Source organism: Panthera pardus, unplaced genomic scaffold (genome assembly GCF_024362965.1).
Source record: "Panthera pardus isolate Hobbes unplaced genomic scaffold, ASM2436296v1 HiC_scaffold_16, whole genome shotgun sequence".
NCBI lineage: Eukaryota > Metazoa > Chordata > Mammalia > Carnivora > Felidae > Panthera > Panthera pardus.
Window position 1 is genome coordinate 94,660,351 of NW_026526721.1, and position 12,190 is coordinate 94,672,540.

Below are 12,190 nucleotides of genomic sequence, written 5' to 3' on the forward strand. Positions count from 1 at the left end.
GTAGAGTATTTTCCGAGAGACAGACAGCCCTAAATAGACAAGGCAGTAAAGGAGCCGGGAGAGTGGGTGGGTAGGTAAGGGATGAGTGTTGCCTGGGTACAGAACTAGAGAAAGAACAGTTTTTAAATTTAATCCCAATGTTTGGCCCAATATGGAGAGCCCCACTGAAGTCTAAGTGCAGCTGGGCCGGCCCAGTGAGGGCCGCTCATAAATCCCATTCCAGTGGTGTGGCTCACAGCACAAAAGTCCACCTGGAGTGGTCTGGGAGTTGACCAGAGAGCAGTCTGGACCAAAAGGACATTTTCCGATCTCATCCCCATGATCTGGGTGGTGAGGTTTATGCTAAAGAAAAATGGGAAGGTCAGAGTGGCAAGCCAACTACTTGGCTAATAAATAGTTCTAAATTGTGTCTGGATCCTCTTTCTAGTATGACTAAAAATGCCTACTTTATGAATTCATTGGTAAAATTCACCCACCTATCCCTTTTTCTTTTTTTTAATAATAGAACATAAACCAGAGAATTTTGAGCTGGGAGAGGTCTTAGAAATCACCCGGTCTTATCTCCTCACCTAGCAGGTGAAGAAATGGAGGCCGAGAAAGGCATGCCGCCTAGCAGACTGCCATGCGACTGGCAGACGCATGTCCAGGACTCTCCCAGATTTGCTTGTGTAGCTTTTGCTTAGACTGGTTTTCCTCCAAGATGTCCAGGGACCAGAAATCTCTCTTGGAGAATACTCAAAATAACTCCTGTTTATTCTGAACCGTGCCACACTGTTCAATGCCAAGAAATAAGCAAAGGAGGAATCTGAGCCAAGATTTCTAGTCTTCTGCTTATCTGTAAGAATCCCACAGTACCGCAAAGTTCATCTCTCCTCCTTGAAGTGAATAAATCCCAAAACTGGTTAAAACTAGAAAAGACAAAGAAACACTGTTGACCTTATTCTGGATCCCTGAGTCTGTATTCTCTTGCGATACAAATCGTTCCTTTCCTATCAAATAAGAGAAACAATATATTACAAGAGTGGCAAAGAAAAAAAAGTGTTTTTCCGGAACACAACTGCATTTCCACTGTAGCGCACAAATTCCCACCATTTTTTTTCACAATCTAAGACATTTGGGGGTCATGGACTTACTGTTAGGACTTTGACCAACAGCTAACTTCTGTGCTCTCAGGTTTTCTCATCCACCAACTGGGAAAACTAATTGTATCCAATGTTTGCCAAAAAAGAATAACATCTTGGATAGTTTTTTTAGTACACATTGTGTGGTTAGCAATAGTGATAATTACAGGAGGAAGAAGCTAGAGTTTATTGACTACCAGTTAGGTACCCAGCATTGTGTTCTATGGATATTATTTCACTCTTATAACAAAACTTTAAAGGAGGTGCTGTTGTCCCCAACTTAACAGGTGGAGAATCCAAGGCTCAAAGAGGCTGGGGAGCTTACCTGAGGTCACTTAGCTAGTCAGTGCCAGGACTGAAATTCCTACTTGGGTCTATGTGACTACGACATGCTTTCTACTTCATGGACTACCTTGTGCATGATCACCCCCTTCCATCTGAGTCTTCTTTAAAAAAATGCAATCAGGTAATTCATCCAACATGTTACATTTTCATTTCCTTTAAGCTTTTACAAAGTCATAAAGTCTTCGAGCTAGGAGGAGCATTAAGACGTGGTCTAGCTACTCTTCTTACCTACAGTTGGGCACGTAAACCAACCTAGGCCAAAGTGCATTGTTTACCAAGACAACACAGCAAAACAATTTGAAAACCTTTTTTAATTACTCAGTTCATGTCTACTTTTCAAAATCCTCCTAAGAGTTCACCGAAATGGCATACATTGTAGTCTAGGCCCCACGTAAAGACTAGAAACAATCTCTTCTGTGCCCGTGCCAAAAGAGATGAATGAATCTTTTACCCTTCCCCCTGTGCTTTGTGCTGGGGTATTTATGCTCTTTGGGGGTCTCCTCTTCCCACTCAAGGGCTCCATATCCCTCCTCAGGATAGTCAGGAGTCTACCTCATCAAGGAAGAAACTAAGTCAAACCAGCCTTAGGGGGTCCCCATTTATACATATCCCATGTTCTCACTAGCTTTTGTGGCGAGAAAAGAAGATCTGAAGTCAGGCATAAAAAAGGAAAGGAAGGATTCTGTTCCTAACACGAACCATTTTCTTTGTGATGCACTCTTTCATGTACACTTTTCATTTCATCTTCACAGCAGCCTTACAAAATAAGGACAATGGTCTCTACTCGTACATCAAAATACCTTAAATTGAGAAAAGTTAAGGCTACAGATCTAGATGGTAATGGATCTGAAATTCAATCCCAGTTCTGCTTCAGTCAGAGCCCTATTTACTCCACTATCCCCCAACCTGGTTTGGACACACGGGACCGATTGCCTCTCTTTGCACCTTTGGCCTCGCAATCTCACTGCAACCCAACCTTACAATCTTGAGTAGGCTTGTCACTGGCCACCAAAAAGGTCTGGCTGGGATTTTGTATTTTTCGCTGCAAATCCATTATCCCTGCAGGGAATTCAAATATGTGCTCTAGTGGCTGTGACTAAAAGCATCAGCTGAGCACAAAGGACAGCCCAGTTTGAGGATGTTGCTGACTCATCCTCTTCTCTATCTGCCCGGCCTTGGATTTCTGCATAGTACATTTCCTCCCTAACAAACTGGCCTGGACCTGTTCTTTCTCAACTTTGTTTTCTGGTCACTTTTCTAGTCCATGAAGGCCACTTTGGGTTTGTTTTGTTTTGTTTTGTTTTTTTCTTTTTCTTTTTCTTTTTCCTTCTTTTTTTTTTTTCTTTTTCGTTCTTTTTTTTTTTTTTTTTATGTAAACTCTTCACCCCAACGTGAGGCTTGAACTCATGACCTCAAGATCAAGAGTTTTGTTCTCTACTGACTGAGCCAGCCAGATGGCCCCTAGCAAGGCCACTTTGAATATAGATCCTAATTTTTAAGGTCTGAAACCCTCTCATGAACATGACATCCATCAAGTGAATAAACACACTCCCTACTCCGTTACTTGACAATTGTCAACAAAAGTGAGTTGACTACTCGACAGCTGCAGACTTCTCCTTAGGGAAAACCCAACCCTTCTCCCTGACAAAGGGCCTAGTACAGAGCTCCAATCCACTTTACTCTTCAATCGCTTCTGGTAGGATGGGCTGGGGGAGATCATTGTGTTATGTAGGAGATGGTTTATAAGGATGCCGATACCTGACTTGACACACAATTCTCAAGTACTTTGAAAGGGTTAATAATAAACAATCTGTCCTCTGGCCATAGACCCTTCACAAGCCTACTCTTTCCCTGCCCCAACCACATCCTTCCAAAGAAAATAGCTTAAGGAATGGTTTACTCACTTACAGGTTCTGGGTCAGATGCTGCTTTGGTCTTGAAGAGCCGAAGAACAACAAACATTTTTCTCTAGATCAAGTAACTGCTGGCCCTCAGCTGAACCCCTGCTTCCATCTGCAGTTCTTTAGCCCCTGGACACTGTTGGATGTGTATTGCCTGTATGTTATTTGTTCTTGATGTTATCTTATGGTTTCTCTTGAACCAAATGAGACACTCCACCGCACAAACAGCTCCAAGGAAAATGGTCCTTAGCAAGCATGTGTGGGGAATGCTGAACGCCTCCAAACAAAGGAAACGTTGGCTTTCGTGTTCTCCACAGTTTAATTCATTTGTTGGAACCTATTAACACATTCCACTGTCACTGTGGACAGGCTGCTAATAGATATCCGGAGCTTGAGGGTGGTAGAAAATGCTATTAAAGTTGGAGTTTTGTCTTGTTACCGTGGGAGTGAATTATATAAAGGTGCCCAATTATCTCCTAGACATCTGGCAGACTGGCCAAGGCAGAATATGGAGAGCTGCCTCATTCCTATGCCTCTTGAATATCAGCAAGACACAGAGGGCCAGCTTTTAGGGACCCCACACACTGAACAGCATGCCGCTATAATGGCATTGCTTTCGACAACCAAGTAAGCAGCAGCCCTCCAGCAACTGAGGCACGTGCTGCTTCCCCACAAAGGCTCTGTAGAGGGATGAGCTGATCTGGATCGCCTGGCTGAGCAGCTACACCAGCTTTGCCACGGAAAACTTTCCACTTACGTCGTCAAATTAAAAAGTCAATGCTATTTTTTATTTATGCGAAATATTTTTTAAAGCTAGGTGAAAGCACCAACGAACCCAGAAACATGCACATACGCACACTTCACCCACCAATTTCATTCATAGATGTTCACTCCTAAGAACATACGCATTCTTTCATGCTTGGAAGGGAATCCTAATCACAAATACCAATGGCCAGATCTGAGGTCTGGAGAGAGCGAATAATTTTAGTGGTTATTTGGGTAGAGACAGACCCATACCCAGTTTCATTTCCTGGCTCTTTTGTATTCATCAATCGGGAATCATTTGCTTGCAAGGAAGAAAAATTCATTCAAACTAACTTAAGTAAAACTAACTTAGGCAAAAAGGTGATCTTATTCGCTAATTTTATTATCTTCTCCTTGATAATGTGTTTATTTAATCTATAGCTTGTTAGACCAGGATCTGTTTGATCTTGACAGGTATGCTGGGTTTTTTCTATTTCTCCTCCCTCCCCAGATCCATTATCCATCTTTCATACTCCGTTCTGTGCTCCAGAAGGCCCCTTGCTGGTTGCTCCCTGATGGACTTAGCCAATGGGCCTTCACTGAAATCATTTCATTTAAACCATCTGAGTTAAATTCTGTTTCCTGCCTAATGCAGTAGAACCTCCAAATGTCCTACCTTTGATCTATCCAGTCTTCCTTCAACTATAATGACTTTCTAGTTTTACATAGCAAATTCAGGCTAACAGACATTCTCTTTGCAAACTAATTCTCTCCATTCCCAACTTGACCATAGTCAATATTCTGGTATCTCATCATTTTCAGCAGTTGCCATCTATTTTTTCAATTATTTGGAGAGCAGCAGAATTTGTGTTTCATAAATAACATAGACACTTATTAATCTCATTCAGTTTATTACCACAGTCAATATTGTATTTTAGGTCTTGCAGTATCCTCTAGACTCCAAGTCCCAGGGGGTTAAGCTCACAGTATTTTTGCTCATGACTATATCCACATCCCCAAGCACAGTGCCTGGCACAAGGGAGCAATTAATAAAATATATGCCCTTTAAAAAAAAAAAAAGGAGGAGGAAGAATTTGTTTATGCCTTTGAGTTTCATCTGTTCTAGAAATTTTATAATAGTGATTAAAAAATACTGCTGATAAGAGCTAATATTTACTAAGTACCTGCTGTAGTCTATGACTGCAGTTCACTGTATTATCTCATTTAATCCTTGTTAACAACCCTATGAACTAAATACCACTTTCATCTCCATTTAAGAAAATGAGGTTCCAAGAGGTTAGGAACTTATTCTAGGTCACCAAGCCAGTATGTGACAGAACCACACCAAGTCTGACAATCTGTAAAATCTGTTCTCCTAACTAAATCCAATCCCCACCCCCAACCCCCAACCTGTGGATGGCTGTGCATGGCATTGGGATTCCCCCTGGAGCCTACAGTATATTTCTCCTCCAACTGCTTCATGATCAGCACTTCAAAATTGGAAGGTGTCCTCCAAGTCTTCCACTGAGTCTTCTTTTCTTCACCTTTGACATCCCTGGGCCCCCAGTGATTCCTCACAAGGCGTGGCTTACAGACCTCTCATCTTTTTCTAGGGTAGATTGGCCCCCAAGTTCTTATTTTAAGATCCTTCCAACCCCATTTCCTCAACAGTAAGCTCTTGCAATATCTGTGAACTTTCCATCCAGAACTGACCACAGCAAATAGGTACAGGGACTATTCATGGCACATCCTAACTGGGAGTGATACATCATCAACTGACTGTCCTGACAGATCTGTATGATTTGCAGGAGCTGTGTGTGTGTGCGCGTACGTATGTATGTACGTGTAAAGGAAGAAAGATGTTAAAGGAAGAGAAAGCAGAACCTGTTTTCTGGTAGCTATCTTAAAGCAAGGCTTTCCTTGATTGGGGAGGTTTAGGGAGCCTGCAATCGCAGCCTCTGTTTATCCTTAAAGACCAAAAACATTTGCTAGATAAGCGAAACAAGCACATTTCCAGACCGGTAAACCTCCAGGTACAATGAAGTGAGATCTGTTTTCTCTCCTTACCTGGAGGCCAAAACACTTTCCATTCCCTGAAATGAAGGAGTTTACTGAAGTAAATTTTGAGATATCTCCTCTCCCAGAAAGCAGTCCTTTGATGACAATTCCTTGAGAAGTTCTTTCTACCTGAGTTATTAGGATAGACCAGCAGCTCTTATGGGGTGCTTGGGTGGCTCAGTCAGTTAAGCATCCGACTTCGGCTCAGGTCACGATCTCATGGTTTGTGGGTTTGAGCCCCGCATCGGGCTCTGTGCTGACAGCTCAGAGGCTGAAGCCTGCTTTGGATTCTGTGTCTCCCTCTCTCTGCCCCTCCCCTGCTCATGCTCTGTCTCTCTTTCTCTCTCTCTCAAAAAGAAATAAATGTTAAAAAAAAAAAAAAAAAAAAAAAAGGAGTTTGGAATAGACCAGCAGCTCTTAGATTATTTTGTGCCATGGACTCTTTGGCAGTTTGATGAAGCCTATGGACCCCTTCTGAGAATTGTGTTTATAAATGAATAACCTAATTACATAGGAATCCAAAAGAAAGCAAATATATTAAAACATAGTTATAAAAACATTTTTAATTGTGATATAATAACAATGTGCTTCTATATTAGTGTTTTAAATATTAATATCTGTGTCTAATAACTATCGTAATTTGGAAGTAGCAATAAGCACAAGAAATATTTCAAGATCTCTGCAACTATCTACTAGTATAGAAAAAATATCTGATTGCTTTGGTGACAAAATCACAGGTACTATTAGTTTGTCACTTACATTCATAATTAAAAGAAATGCTTATGTTTAGTCAGAGGTTACTAACAATAAAGATATAATCTTTTCTTAGCAAAGTTCATAGACTCCCACCCTGAGTTGAACGGACCCCAGGATAAGAATGCCCACTTAGGGACTTGGAACTTTAGAATCCTAGTGGGAAAGACCACAGAAAGGGCCAAGTCATTTTACAGGTGAGCAAACTTGCTTCTGAGGTTTGAGAAGATATTCAGTTTGTCATGTACCTGGCCGATTCCAGTACTTAGTATTTTATTTACTGAGAAGCCAGTGGGAGAGGTAAGAGTGAAACTTTGGGCACAGGTATCTGCTTGGCACATGTTTTGAATTTCATCATTTGTAAGCTACATGTGGATTAAAGGGGGAGAAATGATCCTTCTACAATGAAGCTCACCCCTGGACCCCTAGCTAGAGCTTGCGTGTTGCCAAGGCCCCTGGCCCATACACACAAGTCTAGAAAAAGCTCTCTCACCCTCCCCTGAAAGGACATTCCCCAAGCATTCAGACAGGCACACTTTTTGCTTTCAGCCGATAATGAGAATGCCAAGGTGGGGAAACTTCATCTAAAGTTCAGTCAATTCTTTGGAAGAAAGTAACACACTCCTTAAGAGAAGATTCGCACTGACATCTTGACTTATAGTCCCACCCGCCCTTGCAGCCGTGCAGGCTCAGTCCAACAGGCATCCAGCAGATGTCACTGGTTACCACCTCCCCAGCCTGACACTGCCTCTCACTGCATATCTTCTCCAGCCTTATAACCCAGCTAGGACACTCGAGCCCCAAAGGGACAGAAAAATCAGACTGTCTCTACCTGTCTCCCCACGGAAGACAGTAGGATATCTGAAGATCTGAAAATCTTTTCTATCATTTCAGATCTAGGTGTTACCACAGAGATGATCTATGAAGGGCACCAATGGTAATGTCAGTAGGACAATTCTTGGTGCAGAAGCGTTTGAGTCCTGTACCCTAAATGCTGAAAGCAAACCTCACGTCTCTGTGAAAGTCACAAGTAGCTCCTCACATTTCCAAACATCCCCTAAGGGAAGTCATAGGACCCCTGGTTGTGGTTGAGAACCATTGGAAGAAAATAAGGCACGGAGAGGTTAGTTAATGAGTTCTGCAAGACATAGGGATAGCCAGTTTATTGATTTACTTATAACCCCACTTATTTCCCGAAATGATTTGAATATGTTGAACAACCCAGTGTTTATGTGGCCGTAAGTCTTCTTATCTCCATTTTACCCATGAGGGAATTGCCCAGGATCACACAGCTAGAAAGCACAGGAGATCAGAACTCAAGTGCTGAGCACGAGACCCACCATGTTATTCCCTCTGCTGCTCAGTGACGCGGCCGAGCACCGGGCAGTTGTTGGTACCACATGTTAGGCCCTCGTGCTGCCCTGACACTCTGAGTCTGAAAAATGCTATTGTCCCACCAGGTGCTGCAAGGAGCAGCCACGTGTTTCTATGCTTTCATTGGCTTTGACATCATTGCCACCACTGGAGAGGAAGCCAAGAATCCCAACACATCCATCCCTTATGCCATCACCGCCTCTTTGGTCATCTGCCTGACAGCATACGTATCTGTAAGTACTACATCCTTTTGGGACCATCTTGATGGCCTTTTCATATTTGACCTTAAAAAGTAGCTCTGGGACTGGGTCACCCTCTGTCAGGAAATGATCCCTTCCTTGTGCTGTCTCGGCGTTTGTATGCATGTGTCCATGCACCCTATATCCCCACCCACCAATGACAAGAAGAAAATCAGCACTCCGAACTGGAGACGGGGGCAGTCTTGACCTCTGAGTTTCCATCCCTGCTCCTCCGCACACACAGGCTCTGGGTATCCACTACTGCCCAGGGGACGGTATACAGGGAGTGGGCTGCTGTCCAAGGAGCTCAGATCATAGGCTGGCAGTAACGGGTGGGTGTGCAAGCAGAGGCATTGTGGACCTCTGTGCACCCTCCTCAATGCTCTTCTGTCTTCTGGGATCTTCCCGGCAGCGGGAGGCGAGGCTCCTCCAGAGTGGGGAGACAGTACACCACCCTCCTAGAGACACTCTTCCCCTTAAATCTCAGGGGAAATGCCATTTCTTTCTGCTGTTGCTCCCTCTTTTTATACCGGCCCAAGCTCATTTTTCAAGTTTTCCTGCCAAGGGGAATCCTTAGAAGGAAGCCTGCAGCTTCTTGTCATCTCAGGATCAGACGCTCCTCAAACTTGTGATGTGTCATTTCCCAGTTCCCATCCCAGAATTTCTATCACAGAAATAGCTCACTCGCAGCCAACATCCTCCTCGGCCCCTGGCAATGGAGAGAACCAGCCAACAAGTCAATAGGTGTGTGGTCACAAAAATGCCCCAGGCCCTGGGGGTCCCACTCACTTCACTTACCACAAATAGGAAAGATCCACGGCTGTTATGTGCACCCCTGCTGCAAAACATAGGAAAAGCACCTCCTTCCCAAAAAACAAACAAAACAGAAACAGCTTTAGCAACTACTTAAGGAAGCCAGACCAGCGGCTGGCTTGATCATTAGGGCAAGCTGCAAAATAAGATTGTCCTGGGCACCAAAGGAAAACACAAGAGCAACCATGGATGTGGTTTATAGGAATTCACTTGTCCCTGGCAATTGTTTTATGGGTCAATTATCACCTCCCCTTGAGCACACACAGGCAAGTGGCTTCATCTTAACCATACTCTGATGATCCCTGCAGACAGCGTTCAGGCCATGAGGGTGGTGTGGGGCAGAGTATCTCAGGGCAGAGATGCTCTGCTTTGCATTTCCCCTCTTATTCCTCCCTCATATACCTCCCCCTCCTCCAGGGGTCAACCCCTGCTGCACACATAATAACGTTGGTCATCACAATTCCTTTCTTAGAATAGTGCCTTATAGACTACAGACTACTTCTACGCATCTGCCCACTTTTTGCCCATCCGGATCTAACATGAGCAGCCGACTCAACGCAAACCGCTGTAGGAATCAATCCCACTGTCTCCCAGCCCACCCCATGTTGCAAGTGGTGAAGCTGCTGGGAAACATCCTCTTCTAGAACACACGGCCCTTAACCAGGCCTCAGGGGCTGTTTGGTCTTGCACCGGTCAGCAGGCTGCCATTCCACCATCAGGAGAAGAGCCAAATTGCTGGGCTGTGGTGATCCATCCTGCTGTCCTCCCTAGCAGCCCATGGCTTCACTGGAGGATGTTGGCTCCCGAGGAATATGCAAAGAAGTGGTCTGGAAATGCACCACCCTCTCCCGTTCAGGCTCTGACCTCCATTCTTGATGCCAGCATTGGCCCCTGCAGGCCAGGGGGAGCCTGGACTTATAACTGGTGGTTTCATTGCCTGGGGCCATGGAGGGAGGGTTGTTATGGCCGATTTATGACATATGAAGGAAGATGGGTCCTAGGAGCCAAGTGATTCCTGGCTAAGCAAAGCCACAGTAGTCTTACAACCCCAGAGTAGGACCGGGTTCCATCCTGATGCCTTCATTTGTGGGCTGCCTGGCTCCTGGCGCTGAGCTACAGAGAGGAAATGGAAATATGGTCCTCATATGGGTGCCCCCTGTTAAATGGCTATGGACCTCTGATCACTTATCTTTGGAGTTTTTATCTCTGATTTTCAGAGTGAATGGGAGAATACATTTAAGACCATATAGGATCCTGAAAGTATAAAGGAAATGAGAGTCCTGCCCATGTGGGCAGGGTGCTCGCGGCCACTGCCAGGTCCTAGCTCCAGCACCTTTGGCTCCAGTTCCTTCCATGTGATGGTATCTGCCCTTCATTGAACTGTCAGTGTAGTTCTGCTGTTGTGGGGCTTAGATACCTGCATACTTATTCCTCAGATATGAAAGCCTGAGAGAGATATTGAGGACCATCTTGTCAAGTCCACTAAATTCTAATGTGAGGAGAAAATACTGAGACCAAGAGGTCCAGATGCAAAATGACTGGTCTAAATTAAGGGCACATGCCAAGAAGCGACAAATCCAAAGTCCAGGCCTCTTCGCTCTCCTATGGGACATCCATCCATGCTGTCAGTCCTCTCCACCTCCAGCCATGTTTTCTCTTGTTTCAACAGGTGAGCATAATCTTAACTCTGATGGTGCCATTCTACGCCATTGACACGGAATCCCCACTCATGGAGATGTTTGTGGCTCATGGGTTCTATGCTGCAAAATTCGTAGTAGCCATCGGGTCAGTTGCAGGACTGACAGTCAGTTTGCTGGGCTCTCTCTTCCCAATGCCAAGGGTCATTTACGCCATGGCTGGTGATGGGCTGCTTTTCAGGTAAGGACTATGCTTTATGAAATTAATTCTGCTCTGCCATGCCTGTCCAGGGAGAATGTCACCCACTGTCAGCCTGACTATAATTTTGATGTGCGTGTATGTCACATAGACGATGGAATTTGTCATATATCCTGATAAAGACTTTGAGCAAAAAGAACGTAAGCCCCATAACAGCCCCTCAGTTTGACTCTGGGTCTCCCAATCTAGCACAAACTGGTATACTCCCCCTAACTGCCCCTCCCCTCTTGTTTGACACTGTGTGTTGCTTTGTGAAGATTGTGGGTGTCAAACTGCTGCACTGAGTGACTTCCAGAAGGAAGGACCCCTCCCAGGGACATCTTAGGCCTGCCCTCACATTGAGGTGAGGTACTGACCACAGCCCCTCTCCACAGCCCCTCTGAAGGTGAAAACATTAAAAGCTACCATCACAGGGAGTATAAGACCATCTGAACAGAACCTAATAACAGTAGCAACAATAACTACCATTCATTGAACATATGTGTACCCTGGGTGCTTTGTATACAGATCCCATGTAGTTGTCACAATAACCCTGTTTTGCAGACAAATATAGTAGATGAGTATACTTAGAAAGGCAAAAACACTTACCCCAACCCCCCAGCTGCTGAGGGGAGGCCGGGATTTGAATCCATGACTGTATGACTCCAAAGACAGGATTTTCAAGCACTCCAATATATTGGCTTCCAGCCCCCTACATTGGCCATGAAGTGGTCAATCTGCCCCAAGGAAATGTGGCCCATCTCTCGGTTCCCAGTGCCCACTGTATGAGGGGCTTGCAGGGAAGGCATTCTTCAAGTACACAAAGCAAGGTGTAAAGCATGGAGGTCAAGGAGCGCTCAGGGGTACGGGGGTGAGGGGGGGGGGAATCCAGCTCAGGGACTTCCTCTCTGCCACCAGCTGTCATCTTCTGCTCCATTTCCCCTGCATACCCCCTGAAGTCATCGCC

General features: G+C 44.7%; 1 protein-coding gene across 3 annotated transcripts in view; it reads left to right on the forward strand.

The window, feature by feature from the left end:
* The window catches only part of SLC7A14 (solute carrier family 7 member 14), a 111,686-nt gene that overhangs the window by 83,216 nt on the left and 16,280 nt on the right, over positions 1–12,190 (forward strand). For all 3 annotated transcript variants that reach the window (XM_019440558.2, XM_019440559.2, XM_019440557.2), the window contains 2 exons: positions 8,383–8,529; positions 11,018–11,226. In XM_019440558.2, the coding sequence (XP_019296103.1) occupies positions 8,383–8,529; positions 11,018–11,226 (356 nt within the window). The remainder of the gene's footprint in view (positions 1–8,382; positions 8,530–11,017; positions 11,227–12,190) is intronic.